The sequence below is a fragment of the Erpetoichthys calabaricus genome, chromosome 2 (assembly GCF_900747795.2).
Source record: "Erpetoichthys calabaricus chromosome 2, fErpCal1.3, whole genome shotgun sequence".
NCBI lineage: Eukaryota > Metazoa > Chordata > Cladistia > Polypteriformes > Polypteridae > Erpetoichthys > Erpetoichthys calabaricus.
Window position 1 is genome coordinate 9,185,839 of NC_041395.2, and position 21,300 is coordinate 9,207,138.

Sequence of the window (21,300 nt, forward strand, 5' to 3'; positions counted from 1 at the left end):
GGGGGTGGTGACTGGTCCTCAACGCCCCCTTAAAATGTCTTGGACCAGAAATGTCCCCTTAGATTTCTTCAGCGGTACCACCCCTGTTGGGAACCTTAGGGATAGAAGGTGTCCAGCAGGGGTGAACGGAGCGTGCAGGAAATAAACGAGGAGAAAGTCGGTAAGGACACGAGTGCAACCCGCTGGTGAGTTTTTCCCGATACCAGACAACGGGTGAGATGAAAGACCAAAGGAGGGACACAAGGAGGAAGAGTTCATCCACCCAAGGTCTGTGTGTGTTTTTATTATTTGTTTGAATTATGTGGCTTGAGGTAAAGCTCAAGTGAAGGGGTCAGTGCTGTTTTGTTTATTGGCCACTCTGCACCGCCCCAAAGCAGTGACTAATTGCTCTTAATGGGTAAAGGTACTAATGATGAGCTCACCAGTAGTGTTGAGAGGATGGCGTATAGTTTTGTAAATCGCTTATCATTCTTGTGTTTTTTATTCTTCCCGCTGTACATAGTTCCATCCATCCATCCATTCTCTTCCGCTTATCCGAGGTCGGGTCGCGGGGGCAGCAGCTTGATCAGAGATGCCCAGGCTTCCCTCTCCCCGGCCACTTCTTCTAGCTCTTCCGGGAGAATCCCGAGGCGTTCCCAGGCCAATCGAGAGACATAGTCCCTCCAGCGTCTCCTGGGTCTTCCCCGGGGCCTCCTCCCGGTTGGACGTGCCCGGAACACCTCACCAGGGAGGTACATAGTTATAATATGCAAATGTTTGGTTGTCAGTTTCTTGGTTTCAAGTAAAGAGAAAGTTTTCTGTTCTTTAAACTGAGTGAACGGTGTGATTTGTTACGAGCCAAATGAGCTAAATGGTTGAAAACAAATTTAAGTATTGGGTGGCGACACCAAACTAAAGAACTCAGGGCCTTATTGGATTCCGATTTTGAGAGCAAATAATCTGGAGATGGAGATTGAAAAAGAAAGTGAGGGACCAGCATCATCTGATTGGTCCCCAGCTGATCGTGGTGCTGAACATGTTTGTACAGCTGATGTGCTGGCAGCGATGTTCGTGTCACACAATGACTGTCACCGCTGCCCACCTGCTGTGTGAAGACAGCTGGCCTTCAAGCCGCCCTCACACAACCGCTGCCACCAGAGATACCGAACAGGCGCCAACAGCAGCCACAGCACGCAGGAACAGACTTCTTATGTTGGTTTATGCGTGAAACCATTGCCGTGGGTGCTTTTTAGAAATCTGAGTATTCAGCACTCAAAGAGTTAAAGTCACCATCTCAATCCCCTGGTTGGATTCCCTTCATTTTCTTTCTCTTAAACTGAATTAAATTCAATTCATTTTACGAAATGAATATATTTTGTTCTTTATTTCACCTTATCCAATTTCTTGTATTAGGAATTTGGTAGTTTTCAAATACCCCTTGGGGTCAGAGCACAGGGTCAGCCATCGTACAGCACCCCTGGAGCAATCACAGGTTTAAGGGCCTTGCTCAAGGGCCCAGCAGAGCAGTGGCCTTTTGGCAGTGATGGGGATTCGAACTGGCAACCTTCGGGATACCAGCGCAGCTCCTTAGCCTCAGAGCCACCACTCCGCCCTAATTGTTTGGTCATTTATAATTACTTGAAGCATAAGATTTCAAAACATTATGGGATACATGGAAAAAAATATCTAAAGCAACAAAAATGTCTAATAAAGTGCCCCAGCAGTCACCAAGTACACCATCATGTCAAGACAGACACGGCTGTGACTTCAGTTCACTCCAGTGGCCTGCAAAGTCCCCAGTTCTCCATCCAGTGTAGAATAGGATGGAACAGAAATGTTGTATCTAGAAACTCTGCAGCAAAAACTGCAGAATACCATCAAGCAAGCATGAAGGACCATGTAGAGCAACTTCTTCAGGCCATGAAGAAGCACAAGAAGAAGAAAAATTCAGGCTCTTTGGGAAGCAAAATGGGGGCCAACTTTCTAGAAAGACTTCCAATAAAGTCATCACAGCCTGTGTGTTTACTTCATCCTTAGAGGTAATCGGTGTTACGTTTTCCGTGGGTGTCAACTAAATGAATTTCTTATAGGACATCCATCCATCCATTTTCCAACCCGCTGAGTCCAAACACAGGGTCACGGGGTTCTGCTGGAGCCAATCCCAGCCAACACTGGGCACAAGGCAGGAACCACACAAACACACACACTAGGGCCAATTTAGAATCGCCAGTCCACCTAACCTGCATGTCTTTGGACTGTGGGAGGAAACCCACACAGACACTGGGAGAACATACCAAATGGGACTTACTGTGCTTTTTGATTGGTGTCCGCTGTCCCCGGATGTGCTGTTTTTTCTCTTCTGAAATAATAAACAAAAAAATTAGGATTCAATTTATTAGAACGGAACATTCACAGCTGTCCTTCAGGCTGTCCTGCGAACAAACAGCGGCATCAAGAGTACACAAGGAATTGGACACTTTTTCTACTTCACTCCTTACAACTGATTTGCTACTGTGGAAGAAATCCAGGAATAGAAAATCAGGAGTGGTGTCTCATCAACTTTCTCATATACTCAGATATTTGAGGAGTAGACCGCAAGACAAGGATTATATTTTTATATTATGTACATTAAAGAACCATCAACAACAAATCAAATCAAATGAATGATATATTGACCAATTACTATAAAAGGAAAATTGAATACAATGTAAAGTACCACTTCCGGTCAGCAGAAAGAGCCCAAAAATTGATAGAAATCGACATTTTGTACCTAATACTTGTACTTGTATGCAAAAATTGGTTGACCGAAGTGAAAGTGTACTCAAGTTATTGTGTTTACACGCACACACAGACATAATTCCAAAAAATGGTGTTTTTGGACTCGGGGAGGTCTAAAACATTGAGATTCATCAAAATCTCAAAATTGAATTTTTGGACGATTATAATACTTTTCCTATACTTTGTATATGAGAAAGTCAGGGCGGTCTAAAAGCGTGCTCAAGTTATCGTGTTTACACACACACACACACACACTCACAGACAGATACACAGACATAATTCTAAAAATGGTATTTACGGACTTGGGGAGGTCTAAAAAGTCGAGATTCATCAAAATCTCGAAATGCAATTTTTGGATGATTCCAATACTTTCCCTGTACTTCACATATGAGAAAGTAAAAACGCAGAAGGCTTTAGACACGGTAGCAAAAGATGAGTACAGAAAATGTGTCCAGGAATCAGAGAAGTGCCAGGGCAGGTGGATTGCATCTCCAGATGAGGATTTCGAAGGTGACTCAAAGGGAATTGCTGTAGGTTGTACAATCATATTTCTATTATCATTTCTTTGAATTCTTGGGTCGCCCCTCATAGATAAACATATACAGTCATGTGAAAAAGTTTGTGACCCCCTCTCAGCCTGCATAATAATTGACTCTCCTTTTAACAATAAAGATAACAGTGGTCTGTCTTTCATTTCCTAGGAGTACTGCGGTGTTTTCCGAACAAAGATTTCTAGTGACGCAGTATTTAGTTGTGTGGAATTAAATCAAATGTGAAAAACTGGCTGTGCACAAATGTGGGTCCCCTTGTCATCGTGCTGATTTGAATGCCTGTCACTGCTCAATGCTGATTGGTTGGTGTGATGAGTTCGTTAAGCCTTGAACTTCATAGACAAGTGTGTCCAATCATGAGATATAAAGGTATTTAAGGTGGTCAATTACAAGTTGTGCTTCCTTCCCTTTGACTCTCCTCTGAAGAGTGACAGCATGGGATCCTCAAAGCAACTCTCCAAAGATCTGAAAAAAAAGATTGTTGAGTCTCATGGTTTAGGGGAAGGCTACAAAAAGCCATCTCAGAAGTTTAAACTGTCAGTTTGTGTAACTGTAAGGAATGGAATCAGGAAATGGAAGGCCACAGGCACAGTTGCTGTTAAACCAGCAGGTCTGGCAGGCCAAGAAAAATACAGGAGCGGCATATGAGCAGGATTGTGAGAATGGTGACAGACAACCCACAGATCACCTCCAAAGACTTGCAAGAACTTCTTGCTGCAGATGGTGTATCTGTACATCGTTCTACAACTCAGCGCAATTTGCACAAAGAACATCTGTATGGCAGGGTGATGAGAAAGAAGCCCTTTCTGCACTCACGCCACAAACAGAGTCGCTTGTTGTATGCCAATGCTCATTTAGACAAGCCAGATTCATTTGGGAACAAAGTGCTTTGGACTGATGAGACAAAAATGGAGTTATGTGGTTAGAACAAAAAGCGCTTTGCATGGCGGAAGAAGATCACTGCATTCCAAGAAAAACACCTGCTACCTACTGTCACATTTGGTGGAGGTTCCATCATGCTGTGGGGCTGTGTGGCTAGTTCAGGGACTGGGGCCCTCGTTAAAGTCGAGGGTCGCATGAATTCAACCCAATATCAACAAATTCTTCAGGATAATGTTCAAGCATCAGTCACAAAGTTGAAGTCACGCAGGGGTTGGATATTCCAACAAGACAATGACCCAAAACACAGTTGGAAATCTACAAAGGCATTCATGCAGAGGGAGAAGTACAATGTTCTGGAATGGCCGTCACAGTCGCCTGACTTGAATATCATCGAAAATCTATGGGATGATTTGAAGCAGGCTGTCCATCAAATTGAACTGAACTAGAGAGATTTTGTAAGAAGAATGGTGAACAAGACCTCCATCCAGAATCAGACACTCATCAGAGGCTATAGGAGGACAGCGTCTAGAGGACAAAAGGAGGCTCAACTAAGTATTGATGTCATATCTCTGTTGGAGTGCCCACATTTATGCACCTGTCTAATTTTGTTATGATACATATTACATATTTTCTGTTAATCCGATAAACTTAATGTCACTGCTGAAATCCAACTGTTTCCATAAGGCATGTCAGATATGATGGTGGTGGCTCTGAGGCTAGAGATCTGCACTGGCAATCGGAAGGTTGCTGGTTCGAATCCCGTAAATGCCAACAGGAACTCTGCTCTGTTGGGCCCTTGAGCAAGACCCTTGCTGAGCACTTTGAGTAGTGAGAAAAGTGCTATATAAATGCAAAGAATTATTAATTATTATTAAATGGAAGTTGCTACTTTGAAAGCGCAGCCAAAGATAAACAAAAATCCAAAGAATTAAGAGGGGTTCCCAAACTTTTTCATATGACTGTATAATTATGTCTGCGGTGGGTTGGCCCCCTGCCCAGGATTGGTTCCCTGCTTGTGCCCTGTGTTGGCTGGGATTGGCTCCAGCAGACCCCCGTGACCCTGTGTTCAGATTCAGCGGGTTGGAGAATGGATGGATGTATAATTGGGTGGTCCAAAGAAACCTAAGAGATTCAAGTTCTCCACAAGGCACGTTTATTCTTTTATCATATTTCTACCAAATACATAACAGTTTACTGAAGATAAACGACATTTCACGGTCACGCCATCAGGTAGTATTCATGTCCTCAGAACTAAACAGCAGACACAGTAGCAGCTCTGCTCTTGTAGGTCGACACCAGTGATGGTGAAGCTTTTGGGCTTGGCATGTCAGAAATTCTGAAAATGCCCAACTCGACTCTGCTGGCATGTCGCCCCACTAAACAAAAGAGACATAAGTCTTTACATATTCATTTATTTAAAAAAATAAAAAACAGCCCAATCATGTGTGGTGCTTTTCTATTATAAGAGTAAAAGAAACATTAGTGAGTTACAGTAGAGAAAATGATATGGGCACTGATAATGGGCCTTAAAATAGTGCACTACAATATTAACGTACTTAATTAATAGCAATTTTGAACTGAATTGAACAAAAACATGGAACGCATCGCGTTTGATTTGACATCAGTGAATGATTATTTTTGTCTGTGAGTGTTAATGGACGAGTCTGAAATTTCTGGTAGGTTCTTAGTGAACTTCAAGTCCAAGCGAACAGCACTACCTTCGTTTGTCAATCTGTTTCTTTTGTCCATCTTAGTACCGAGAATAAGGTCACGCAAAAGTATAACGTGGAAAATCAGCCAGTTTTAGGAGGGATTAAGAGGGACAGTTGAGCAAAATGTAAAACAGCACACGCTTAGAAATGAAGACTACTTGCCCTTTGCAGAAGTGTGACCACGGGGAGAAGACAATGTCAGCACTGTGCAGACTCATATCGAGACAGTAGACCGAAAGAGTCTTTGAGGTTAGTAACCTCCTCACCTTTTAGCGGTGCTACACGAATGGGGACGTCTTAAATGTGCCGAGTCGCGTCTTTTATAGCGTTGTCCCGTTTATATAGTCCATCGTGTGACGGTTTAAAGTTTTCCTCCTGGAAACAAAGGGGGAAGGAGAACGCTGTAGAGCCGTGACCCCTCAAGGTAATTGTCCCTGTCAATCACATCAATTCCATCCGGGCCAGTGCTTTATAAACAAGAGGACGAGAAGAGATGGGGGATCAGTTACAACCCGGACACTTCACTGGACGCCGATACGGAATTGACACCGTTGTCACGTTTGCTGCCTTCGATTGCCAAACATTCAACTCCTTCACCATCACTACGCAAACCCCAGGGTTTCAGAATCAGACCAACACGCCGAGGAGAGGACGGTGAGACTGTTTTGTGTCACTTGGGGAAGGAGCGGACAACCCTGTTGCTTTTTCACCCAGAAAAGGTTCACTCTCGTTACTCATCTTCTTTTTTCTCTTTTGGACATTTATGTGTGTTTCGTGTTCTCCGTGTGTCGTATCTATTTGGTGTTCAGTGTTGGGACAAGGGAGGGTTTGTATTGTAAATTTATTGCAGCACCTGTAATGAGAATATAAGTTTAATGTCACTGTGCTCTGTGCAAAACTTATTTTAGAAATCCACTCACATGTCCAGGCCAGGCCAAAGTTAGCACACATGGGCTGTCAGCATTTAGAACTGCTAGGCAAACATTTGAAGAGAGAAAGGTACAACTATGAAAATAGGCATTGTACTATTTCTGTATGTTAGAGGTGAAATGGAATCCTCTCCTTCCCTTGTTTGGAACCTAAGTAAGGGCCTGCATGTGGAGAAAACAGTATAAAAGACTTGGACAACAGCTAAACACTTTGAAGCCGATGTATGGATGGGTGATATCGTCATCCGTCCTGAAAAGCCTTCCAGCGCAGTGACAGAAAATGGCAGACTGTATACATCGAGATCCCACCTTGATAAAAGTATTGTCTTGCTATGGCTTCCTCCGTCTGTAATGCCGCATAAATCGTCAGTAAAGAAAGCTAAGTTATTTTCTCTTATATGATTTTTACCGCCGTATCACTATGGGAGGGATATCACCTTTTAATATCATATCTATATAGTTTTCAGTTACTTAAAACGCCGCAATTACAAAAGAACTTATTCCAACTAGGGAGCTACTGCCCCCTACAGGAAGAGCACCTTTTATTATTATTTTCTGCCAGTCACTTTTGGGGTTGTGTGTTATGCTGGGGCTGGTTGGGCTGTGATATATGTATACATTGTTTGGAATTTGATTCATTTCTTTTTATCAATATACAGTGCATCTGGAAAGTATTCACAGCGTATCACTTTTTCCACATTTTGTTATGTTACAGCCTTATTCCAAAATGGATTAAATTCATTTTTTTCCTCAGAATTCCAAACACAACACCCCATAATGACAACGTGAAAAAAGTTTACTTGACATTTTTGCAAATTTATTAAAAATAAAACAATTGAGAAAGCACATGTACATAAGTATTCACAGCCTTTGCCATGAAGCTCCAAATTGTGCTCAGGTGCCTCCTGTTTCCCCTGATCATCCTTGAGATGTTTCTGCAGCTTCATTGGAGTCCACCTGTGGTAAATTCAGCTGACTGGACATGATTTGGAAAGGCACACACCTGTCTATAGAAGGTCCCACAGTTGACAGTTCATGTCAGAGCACAAACCAAGCATGAAGTCAAAGGAATTGTCTGTAGACCTCCAAGACAGGATTGTCTCGAGGCACAAATCTGGGGAAGGTTACAGAAAAATTTCTGCTGCTTTGAAGGTCCCAATGAGCACAGTGGCCTCCATCATCCGTAAGTGGAAGAAGTTCGAAACCACCAGGACTCTTCCTAGAGCTGGCCGGCCATCTAAACTGAGCGATCGGGGGAGAAGGGCCTTAGTCAGGGAGGTGACCAAGAACCCGATGGTCACTCTGTCAGAGCTCCAGAGGTCCTCTGTGGATAGAGGAGAACCTTCCAGAAGGACAACGATCTCTGCAGCAATCCACCAATCAGGCCTGTATGGTAGAGCAGCCAGACAGAAGCCACTCCTTAGTAAAAGGCACATGGCGTCCCGCCTGGAGTTTGCCAAAAGGCACCTGAAGGACTCTCAGACCATGAGAAAGAAAATTCTCTGGTCTGATGAGACAAAGATTGAACTCTTTGGTGTGAATGCCAGGCATCACGTTTGAAGGAAACCAGGCATCGCTCATCACCAGGCCAATACCATCCCTACAGTGAAGCATGGTGGTGGCAGCATCATGCTGTGGGGATGTTTTTCAGCGGCAGGGACTGGGAGACTAGTCAGGATAAAGGGAAAGATGACTGCAGCAATGTACAGAGACATCCTGGATGAAAACCTGCTCCACAGCGCTCTTGACCTCAGACTGGGGTGACGGTTCATCTGTCAGCAGGACAACGACCCTAAGCACACAGCCAAGATATCAAAGGAGTGGCTTCAGGACAACTCTGTGAATGTCCTTGAGTGGCCCAGCCAGAGCCCAGACTTTAATCCGATTGAACATCTCTGGAGAGATCTTAAAATGGCTGTGCACCGACGCTTCCCATCCAACCTGATGGAGCTTGAGAGGTGCTGCAAAGAGGAATGGGCGAAACTGGCCAAGGATAGGTGTGCCAAGCTTGTGGCATCATATTCAAAAAGACTTGAGGCTGGAATTGCTGCCAAAGGTGCATCGACAAAGCATTGAGCAAAGGCTGTGAATACTTATGGACATGGGATTTCTCAGTTTGTTTATTTTTAATATATTTGCAAAAACCTCAAGTAAACTTTTTTCACGTTGTCATTATGGGGTGTTGTGTGTAGAATTCTGAGGAAAAAAATGAATTTAATCCATTTTGGAATAAGGCTGTGACATAACAAAATGTGGAAAAAGTGACACGCTGGGAATACTTTCTGGATGCACTGTATATCCACTTTATTATTTTACGTACTGTTTGCCTTTTTACTTATTTTGATCGTTGATTGGTGAAGCGTTTTGGAAGAAGTACAGCTTGTCTAGTCTAACGTTCCCTCAGGTTGCCAGGCCACGGGTCTTGGCGATGTAGCTGTCGGTCCAGACGACTGGGTCGGCCGTTACAACCTCTGCAGCAGGAAGCTCTGAACCGGAGAAAGAAAAGATAAAACATTATGGGATAACCCTCATCTCGCACGTATCCTGTGTGTACGTGAAAATATCACAAATGTAGTATGTACAGGATACATATGAGATCAGGGTTATCCCATAATGTTTTATCTTTTTTCGTTGTGTGGTTCAGAGCTTCCATAGTTATCAAGCTGGCTCCTGGCACATAATAGTTCAAAGCACTTCACACGAGCAACAAATGTACAAGCTGATTTCACACAAACACTGAAAGTGCGCTCATTTTGGAGCCTGCAGTTGCAGATCTCGCACTTGCGCCATGAAAATGGTGCAGCGGTTAGAAGTCAACTGAACTGTGCGGCTGGCATGATGAAAGATGATGTGCTGATACGGATGGTGAGAATCCATTTTAAGCTCTGGGTGGTGCAGATTCTCATCTTATATATAAACACTAGCAAAATACCCGCGCTTCGCAGCGGAGAAGTAGTATGTTAAAGAGGTTATGTAAACATATATACATATATATACATATACACATATCTACATATACATATACAGTAATCCCTCGCTATATCGCGCTTCGCCTTTCGCGGCTTCACTCCATCGCGGATTTTATATGTAAGCATATTTAAATATATATCGCTGATTTTTTGCTGGTTCGCGGATTTCTGTGGACAATGGGTCTTTTAATTTCTGGTATATGCTTCCTCAGTTGGTTTGCCCAGTTGATTTCATACAAGGGACGCTATTGGCAGATGGCTGAGAAGCTACCCAACTTACTTTTCTCTCTCTCTTGCGCTGACTTTCTCTGATCCTGACATATGGGGATTGAGCAGGGGGGCTGTTCGCACATCTAGACTATACGGACGCTCGTCTAAAAATGCTGAAAGATTATCTTCACGTTGCTACCTTCTGTGCAGCTGCTTCCTGAAGCGACATTCTGCATGGTGCTTCGCATACTTAAAAGCTGGAAGGGCACGTATTGATTTTTGATTGAAAAACAAACTCTGTGTGTCTCTCTATCTCTCTCTCTATCTCTCTCTGCTCCTGACGGAGGGGGTGTGAGCTGCCGCCTTCAACAGCTTTGTGCCGCGGTGCTTCGCATACTTAAAAGCCAAACAGACATATTGATTTGTTTGCTTCACTCCTTTGAAGAGGAAGATATGTTTGCATTCTTTTAATTGTGAGACGGAACTGTCATCTCTGTCTTGTCATGGAGCACAGTTTAAACTTTTGATAAAGAGACAAATGTTTGTTTGCAGTGTTTGAATAACGTTCCTGTCTCTCTACAACCTCCTGTGTTTCTGCGCAAATCTGTGACCCAAGCATGACAATATAAAAATAACCATATAAACATATGGTTTCTACTTCGCGGATTTTCTTATTTCGCGGGTGGCTCTGGAACGCAACCCCCGCGATGGAGGAGGGATTACTGTATATACATATACACATCCACATATATATATATATATATATATATACATATACAAATTTACATATCTACATATGTATATATATACATATAAATATAGACATACATATATACATACATACATACATTCACATATATATATATATATATATATATATATATATATATATATATATATATATATATACACTGTATATATACATATCTACTTATTGGCTCCTGTATTTAGGATATAGCAGGTTGGATAATGGATGGATGGACATTTGTATGCATAGCCCTATTTGCCCGTTTTCGTTTTTTTTCTTTCTTCAGTAATATTTCAGCAAGCCCGGAGCTTGTCAGTTCAAATCCTGGTACTGACACCACTGTGTGACCCTGAGGAAGTAACTTCACCTGCCTGTGCTGCAAAAAACAAAAGTAATGTAACAAATTGTACCTCAGATGTTGCAAGTTGCTGGAATAAAGGCATAAGTCAAATAGATAAATATGTATTATACACATAGGAACTATTCATTTATTTTCAGTCAAGTCATCTGCAGCAAACCTTTATAAATGAGGGTTTCTCCTTTTTAGATAGTGAAAACTGTTTCTACTTCATTGAGGTTTTCTCTTGGAGAGCTTTTTTCATTTCATTGAAAATTAAAGCAGCAGCTGCCAAAATATGTAGCTTTCTTATTAATTTTTCAACATTGTGTAAAATAACTTTATAAAGTAACATAAAAGGTTTAAATACTGGTTATCCTTTTACACTAAAATATTACTAAAGAGATACAAAAAAAGTAAAATGCATATGTTCTTTTTCTTTAAGGAGATTTAATATTACTGAAGAAAGAAAAAAAAAACTAAAACAGCCAAATGGGGCTATGCATACGAACTTAAAAGGTTTAAATAAAACAGAAATATATACTTTTATTTTTATTTCCTTAACTTGTGGAGGGTGTATCCTGTAGCAAAGCCCTAACTTTTTTTGTGAAAGCCCGTTTCAGTCAATAAGTCTTAAAAAAAGGTGTAAAGATATTGACAATAAGCTACGCAAACCCACCAAGACATGGAATCGTTTAAATCAAGTATCATTACATCTTCCTTTCTTAAAGAGAAGTAAGGCAGTACTTATAAGCTTACATATATATATATATATATATAGACATACATACATCTATATATATATATATCTATATATATATATATATATATATATATATATATATATATATATATCTATACTAATAAAAGGCAAAGCCCTCACTGACTCACTGACTGACTGACTGATTCACTCATCACTAATTCTCCAACTACCCGTGTAGGTAGAAGGCTGAAATTTGGCAGGCTCATTCCTTACAGCTTACTTACAAAAGTTAGGCAGGTTTCATTTCGAAATTCTACGCGTAATGGTCATAACTGGAACCTGTTTTTTGTCCATATAGTCTAATGGAGGAGGCGGAGTCACATATCACGTCATCACGTATTACGCCTCCTACGTAATCACGTGAAGTGAAAACAAGGAAGAGATTTACAGCACGAGTCAAATGCGGGAACGAAGGTAAATGACGTTAATTGTTGAGTGTCTTTTAATACTGTGTAAGCATACATACTGTATTAACAGATGTGCAATTAAACGTGTGCATTTACGGGGTGATTTCTCAGGCTTTAAAGCTCGCCTTTTATTAAAAAGGTAAATGCTGTTTTCATTCTGAAGGGCACAAACCACGTTAAGATTTCATGCTGAAGAGTAAGCTCAGCACACAGCTTGGTCATATTACAGCCGGAAGGGTGAACTGACAATATGATATACAAAGAGATCCTTAAGAAATAATTATTGATTCATTTTCCCTCAGTTTAAAAAGGTTTACTTTTCTTCTTAATAAAAATTGTATCAAAATATATCGCGTCATCACGCCTCCCATGTAAGCACGTGAACTGACCCGCTGCCGTTTGCAATGCCATATTCGCGAGATACAAGTTTAATGACAAGACACGAGGTATAAACGACAGTTTGGATCACTTTGTGACAGAGTTAAAATTGCTGTGGCCAGAAACTTTTAACTGCCGGATCTTAGCTAACATTAAATAAACCCGTGGACATCGCAACATCACACAAGACAGCGGCTCACGTGAACTGACTTAACGCAGCAGGAGTGATCACTTCAATGAATCAAACCTATTCAAAAAACACATTTCACAATTGATAAGGTACGAAAACGATAGATAGATAGATAGATAGATAGATAGATAGATAGATAGATAGATAGATAGATAGATAGATAGATAGATAGATAGATAGATAGATAGATAGATAGATAGATAGATAGATAGATAGATAGATAGATAGATAGATAGATAGATAGATAGATACTTTATTAATCCCAATGGGAAATTCACAATATGAAACCGATTGTGGATTTGCGTACAGCCACTGAAACTTTGTGATGGCACGAGACTTCAGGTCACATGTCTGCAAAAGAACCTCATTCAGGCAACTATTTTTACTGGTGGTGGCACAGGGGAGAGAGTTTTTATTCCTCGCATCCCCGTTATACCCTCTGATCTCCCATTTCAATTCAAACGCCTCCAATTTCCACTAAGGCTCTGCTTCGCAATGACAATTAATAAGTCTCAGGGACAGACCCTACAAAAGGTTCACATTCATTTGAGATATATATATATATATATATATATATATATATATACATATATATGTCAATGTATGTATGTATATATTTATATCTAGATATATGTAGATACATGTGTATATATATGTAGATATGTAAATATATATATATATATATATGTATATGTGTGTGTGTATGTACGTATGTATGTGTGTATATATATATATATATGTATGTATATGTATATATGTATATGTGTGTATATGTATGTGTATATATATATATGTGTGATATGTGTGTATATATATATATGTATATATATATATTTGTATATATATATGTAGATGTGTATATGTATATATATATATATGTATATATGTGTATATGTACATATATGTATATATATGTTTATGTGTGTGTGTGTATATTACACTCATAACAGTGACAACACAATTACATATATCTATAATAATAAAAGGCAAAGCCCTCACTGACTGACTCACTCACTCACTGACTGACTGACTGACTCATCACTAATTCTCCAACTTCCCGTGTAGGTGGAAGGCTGAAATTTGGCAGGCTCATTCCTTACAGCTTACTTACAAAAGTTAGGCAGGTTTCATTTCGAAATTCAAAGCGTAATGGTCATAACTGGAACATATTTTTTGTCCATACACTGTAATGGAGGAGGCGGAGTCACATATCGCGTCATCACGCCTCCTACGTAATCACGTGAACTAAAAACAAGGAAGAGATTTACAGCACGAGTCACATGCGGGAACGAAGGTAAATGACGTTAATTTTTGACTGTCTTTTAATACTGTGTAAGCATACATATTAACACATGTGCAATTAAACGTGTGCATTTACGGGGTGATTTCTCAGGCTTAAAAGCTCGCCTTTTACTAAAAAGGTAAATGCAAAACTATTTTCAATCAGTTTATTGAAACGCTCCCGTTAAGGATTGCAATAACATATTCGCGAGATAAAAGAACGAAGTAGGGGGAAATGGAGGAACAGCCGCAAACAGCGAAGAGCAAAAAATTAATTAAGCAATTGAGAACGGAGCGAGTTAAGCATACAAGCGTGTTCATAAGGCAAACAAAGCACGGTGTAAAACGTAAGTTTAAATTAAGTTTATAGAAACGCTCCCGCTGCGGATTGCAATAACATATTCGCGAGATAAAAGTTTAATGAGAAGACACGAGGTATAAACGAACCACACGCCGTGGCGCAACGTTAGGGGCAACAGTTTCAACCATTCTATGATCTGCTTCTCGCAACTGAAAGACGGCACATGGCGGATGTTAGCCGACTTGCTGACCGCAACGTTAGGGGCTTCAACTATGGCGCTGACGCCACATCTCAGTGCCAACACTTTGCAGACTGTACTTAAAAGACACGCCCTCCTCACTGGACAGTTAAAAACACCAATCAAACTAATGATGACATCAAGTATTACCCAATCAAAAGTAGGAAAGGAGGCATCTTCATAAAATGCGTGTGGGATGATTTGCATGAGACGCTGCTTTAAAAAAAAAATGATAAAAAAAATACGGGATAAATCCCAGGGTCACGGGGGTCTGCTGGAGCCAATCCCAGCCAACACAGGGCACAAGGCAGGAAACAATCCTGGGCAGGGTGCCAACCCACCGTGGATTCAGCGGGTTGGAAAATGGATGGATGGATGGATAAATCCCGTCCAGTATTGATTCAAAACGGGACGCGCAATTTATGTGAATGTATGTATGTATATATCTATGTCTATATATATATATGTAGATATGTAAATTTGTATATGTATATATATGTTTATGTGGATGTGTATATACGTATGTATATGTACATATGTGTATATGTAGATATGTATATATATATGTATATATATGTTTATGTGTGTGTGTGTGCATATTATATATATAAAAGAGAGCAACACTCATAACATATATATATAATATATGTGTATATGTATGTATATATATGTATATATATATATATGACAGCAACACTCATAACAATGACAACACAATTACATTGACAATCATGTTACGTTATTTTTAAAATGTTTCCTTTACTTTTTCATAACCTCTTTAACACACTACTTCTCCGCTGCGAAGCGCGGGTATTTTGCTAGTAAATATATATGTAGATATGTAGATATATATATCTGTCAATGTATTTTTGTATGTATGTCTAGATATATATGTAGATATGTATATATATGTGTATATAAATGTAGATGTGTATATATATATATATATATGTAGATATGTAAATATATATGTATATATATATGTGTCTGTGTGTATATATATATATATATATATATATATATATATATATATGTGTGTGTGTGTATCTATGTATGTATGTGTGTATATATATGTATGTGTGTGTATCTGTATCTATGTATGTGTATATGTACATATGTGTGTATGTATGTGTGTATATATATATATGTTGATATATATATATATATATATATATATGTGGATGTGTATATGTATATATATATGTAGATATGTGTATATGTAGATATATATATATGTATATATATGTTTATGTGTGTGTGTGTGTGTATAGCAACACTTATAACAATGACAACACAATTACATTGACAATCATGTTACATTATTTTTAAAATGATTCCTTTTCTTTTTCATAACCTCTTTAACACACTACTTCTCCGCTGCGAAGCGCGGGTATTTTGCTAGTATATCTATATATCTATATATACATAAATATATATATATATATATATATATATATATATATATATATATATATATATATATATATATATCTAAATCCCCACGAAGTATTGCTTTTAAATTTTTATTAAGAAGAAAAGCTTTTTAAATTGAGGGAAAATATCCCAATAGCAATTTGTTAAGGATCTGTTTTTTTGTGGAGCAGCCTTAACACAGCTTTTCCGCTGTTTTATAAACGAACGCCATATAAGGTCTTCCTTTTTCCTTGCTTCGCCAAGGAAGGAGCCTTTTTATTAAATCCAAGGGTTCTTCGCTTTTTTTTTTTGTTTGTTTATTACAATTGTTATAGTTGTGTTTGTATACAACGTTATCAGTTCAGCACTCAGGTTGTAATATGACCAAGCCGTGCAAGCTTACTGTTAAGAATGCAACGTATAGCTGTACATGAGAAAAGCAATCTTGCCTCAAATCAATGGCAACCTTTTGTAGGTCTATGAACTTAATTTAAAGTTTAGGTTTACACGGTGCTTTCTTTCTGAAGTACCTGCACTCATGAATATGTCTGTATGTGTCAGTCGCTCAAATCCCCGCGCTTCGCACCGGCAAAGTACTGCTTTTAAATTTTTATTAAGAAGAAAAGAAAACCTTTTAAAGTTGAGGGAAAATATACCAATAACAGTTTGTTAAGGATCTGTTTTTTTTGTGAAGCTGCCTTCACTCGAGTGATCACTTCGAGCTGACTTGCTGGCTAACCATAAGCGTTACCTAGTAGGTAACCATCCATACAATCAGATTGTGAATCAGACTACGAATGCCGTGAATGTAATTACCCCGATCTACATGCTGTCAAATAAACGAACCACACGCAAACCCACCAAGACATGCAATCGTTTAAATCAAGGCGCGAGTCGAAAAACACCATCCCATAATATTAGTTAACGATTAACACATTTCTATATGTATTGTAAGCATACAATACAACTGATAATATGTTGCGCTTATTTATCTGGTGTACTGACATTTTTGCGCGTTTAACGGCCGAAATCTAACGTGGTTTGTGCCCTTCAGAATGAAAAGAGTTTGCATTTACTTTTTTAATAAAAGGCGAGCTTTTAAGCCTGAGAAATCATCCCGTAAATGCACACGTTTAATTGCACATGTGTTAATATGTATGCTTACACAGTATTAAAAGACACTCAACAATTACACAGTATTAAAAGACAGTCAACAATTAACGTCATTTACCTTCGTTCCCGTGTTTGACTTGTGCTGTAAATCTCTTCTTCGTTTTCAGTTCACGTGATTACGTAGGAGGCGTAATACGTGATGACGCAATACGTGACTCCGCCTCCTCCATTAGAGTATATGGACAAAAAACAGGTTCCAGTTATGACCATTACGCGTAGAATTTCGAAATGAAACCTGCCTAACTTTTGTAAGTAAGCTGTAAGGAATGAGCCTGCCAAATTTCAGCCTTCTACCTACACGGGAAGTTGGAGAATTAGTGATGAGTGAGTCAGTCAAACAGGTTCCAGTTATGACCATTACGCGTAGAATTTCGAAATGAAACCTGCCTAACTTTTGTAAGTAAGCTGTAAGGAATGAGCCTGCCAAATTTCAGCCTTCTACCTACACGGGAAGTTGGAGAATTAGTGATGAGTGAGTCAGTCAGTCAGTCAGTCAGTCAGTGAGTCAGTGAGGGCTTTGCCTTTTATTAGTATAGATCTACGCGTGGAAATGTGTCTGCCTATCTCTCCGGCCTGGAAGTGAGAGGTGGAGTCAGGGTAAAGAGCTCTGAGGAAACAGAAACTCGCTTAGCTGCTAATACATAAGCGATGTGCGCACAAAGGCAAAACTAAACCTCAGAGGAAAGAGACACTTGCTCAGCGCTAATACACAAGCGATGCAACTATGTCGGCAAAACGAATCTTCCTTGGAGAGAGATGCCCAGAGGAGTTCCTTTCAATTACATTGGTACCTCTGGTCACAACTGTAATTCGTTTCAAGACTCTGGACGATTTGGTCGCGACCCGAACGTAATTTCCCCATAAGATTGTATGTAAATACAATTAATCCGTTTCAGACCGTACAAACTGCATGTACATATATATTTTTTAAGCAAAAAAATAGTTAATTATACCATAGAATGCACAGTGTGATAGTAAACTAAATGTAAAGACATTGAATAACAGAGAAAACTAACATTGTAAGAGTTGGCGCTAGACCCTTACGAACCGCTCGCTGTAAACATTTTTTTATGAGTTTTAAGCACAGGGGAAAAAAAATTAAATGCCACTTCTCTTGCGAAACTTTTCACACCATCCTCTACTGGCTTTAAATTCCTCACCTTTGCCACTCAAAGAAGGATTTTTTTTTCAGCAAATTGCCATGAATCTTCCCGGCTTTCTCGCGTATGATCGCCTTGCTTACGCTACCCCTGCAACTCGGTTCTCATTCTACCACACTAGAAACAGTTTTTCCACCTCTTCCAGCTCTTGAGGCCTCTGCTTGGTTAACATTGTAACTCCTTTTGCAACATCAGCTACTTTGTTTGGTATGGAAGCGAAACGGAGAATAGGAAATCATTGGCGCGTACGAATGCATGTAAGGAAACTGACCGCCAGTGTTTTTGTTTGCCACCAGAGCATGTGGCCGTGAACAGATACAAAATTTTGGCAAACTTTTTGATTGTAGCCCGATTTGTACGTGTTCGGAAACATTGGTGACCAGAGGTTCTATGATTTCAAAAGTTTCTAGGACCCCAGGCTTTTTACAGCACGGGCTCACAAAGCTAGTCTTACATATAAACGTCTACGCTTGGAAGTGCGTGTGTCTGTCTGCCCAGCCCAGAGGTCCGAGGCTACAGCATGAAGCTCAATGAGCCGGGAAGGCAGCCCCAAGTTAACAAGTTGGAAGAAGAAACAAGTACGAGGCTACAGCATGAAGCTGAAAGAAAGCGACTCCATTGCCAAAGTGAAATTGCCGATGAAAGACAAACAAGAGAGAAACTCGCTTAGATGCTGATAGACAAGCAAGTCGAGGACATCTGCAAAATGAAACCTCCAAAGAAAGAGACACTTGCTTAGTCGCTAATACACAAGCGATACAACTACATCTGCAAAACGAAACCTCCTAGGAGAGAAACGCCCAGAGGAGTTCCCTTCAATTATTTGACATCTCAACGACGATTTCAACGAGTTTCTAGGACCCCGGAGTTTTTACAGCACGGGCTTACACAGCTAGTGTTTTTTATATTTTTGTTCATTCAGTTTCTTTGGTAACTCGGGTCACCCAAAATGTCGTGGCGTGTCACACATGTTGTAGGTTCGCCATCTCTCATCTACACCAATCATCGTTGATGAAGATGAAAAAGTCTTATGATGGTTTGTAACCAGTTGATGAATAAACTGTTTCTGCTCCTTTCTAGGATTGTCATCATGCTTGTCAAGGAGGCCTATTCCTCCTTCTGCTGCATCCTTCACTACCGTCATGCGTGCTGAGAGTTCACACAATTGTGAACTGATTGTTTAATATATCACTGTGCTCTGTACATAACATAGTTTATAAATCCACTCACATGTACAGGCCAGATTTAGCACACATTTAGAACTGCTAAACAAGCATTAGAAGACGAGAAAGGGACAACTACAAACATGGGCAACATGTACTATTTCTGTGTGCATGAAATTGAATCCTCTCTTTGCCTTGTTTGGAATGGCATGATTTACCTAAGTAAGGGCCTGCACATGGAGAAAGAGTATAAATATAATTGGGACATTGCCCGGCACACCTTTGAAGCCAATGGACGGATGGAAGATTACGTCATCCGATCCTGAAAATCCTTACAGTGCAGGGACAAAAATGTCAGACTGTATACATCGGGCACCCACTTCAATAACAGTCTTGCTATGGCTTCCTCATCTACAGTATCGCGTAAATTGTCATTAAAGAAAGCTAAGTTATTTTCTCTTATGTGATTGCTTACCACCGTATCACTATGGGAGGTTTATCGCCTTTTAATATTATATCTTGTCAGAGACGGCCGGCAGCTTATCCTGGCCAACACATCCAGGCTGCTAGATGGAGTCCTCCCTGCAGCATGGAGGTGCCCCGGATTCCCGCAGGGCATCATGGGAGATGGAGTTCAACTTCACAGCCCTGCTGGGTGCCGTGGGTGCCATTGGGTGACGCTGCAGAGAGACGTGGGGATTTTTATTTTCCCTGTAGCCCGGAAGTACTCCCAAGTCACGGGGACAGAATAACAGAAGTACTTCCGGGCTGAAGAAAAATACAAGTCTTTATCCGACCCGGAAGTGCTATTGAATCACATGGACAGAAGGGCAGGAGCACTTCTGGGTCAAGGACAATTAAAGGACTGGTGCAGACCCAGCAAGCTGAGCCAGAGTTGGGAGGTAGAGTGACGGAGCTGCTGGGAGAGGAGGATTGATTATTTGTATTGGATTATTGATTATTGTTGATTTGTGGCGTATGTGGTGCTTTGTGCACTTTATTTAAGAAATTAAAACATTACTTGGTGCTTTTACTTGGTGTCTTGGACATTTGTCTGCGTGGTTTGAGGAGTGACAGCGCCCTCTAGTGTCACAATTTATATAGTTTTGGGTTACTTAAGACACCGCAATTGAAAAAGAACTTATTCCAACCAGGGAGCTAGCGCTCCCTAGAGGAAAACACCCACCTCATTAGAAACCCCAGTTAGTTCAGCAGATGAAACGTATTACTTGAAATAAGAGTACCTTGGGAGGCAGGCGTAGGTGAGTTATGGTCCTCTGTAGTTTGAAAAGGTTCCTTACAGTTGAACAACTCTGCAATGAAAATGACGACACATTATACAGTTACCGGATCACCAATACAATCCCTGATGTTTGCAAAGTCTAATAAATGAAGGCCTACAGCTTTCCTTATTTACAGTGGATTCAGAAAGGAAGGACGGTAGGGGGGGTCTCAATCTGACCAGATCTTCAGAGTCAACGGAGACCTTCAGCTTGAGGCCATTTGCTTGGCTGACATTTTTCTTGTGCTGCCACACATTTCTTATTACGTCAAGTCAAGTCAAGTCATATTTAACAACCAATGTCAACCAAAGTGCTGCACAATAAAATCAACTAAGCTAAAATGAACATTTAAACAAAATAAAAATGAAGAGTAAAAAGTAATATTTTAAAATGAATGAAACGACTGACAGATTAAGCAAGCAATATTGAGGTCGCCAAGATGGTGAACCCAGCAC

At 40.2% G+C, this 21,300-nt stretch overlaps 1 protein-coding gene across 1 annotated transcript in view; it reads right to left on the bottom strand.

Moving 5' to 3' along the window:
* The window catches only part of ehf (ets homologous factor), a 213,049-nt gene that overhangs the window by 19,502 nt on the left and 172,247 nt on the right, over positions 1 to 21,300 (bottom strand). The window contains exons 6-7 of the mRNA XM_051923632.1: positions 20,807 to 20,875; positions 2,288 to 2,338 (exon numbers count right to left, since the gene is read on the bottom strand). Of these exons, the coding sequence (XP_051779592.1) occupies positions 2,288 to 2,338; positions 20,807 to 20,875 (120 nt within the window). The remainder of the gene's footprint in view (positions 1 to 2,287; positions 2,339 to 20,806; positions 20,876 to 21,300) is intronic.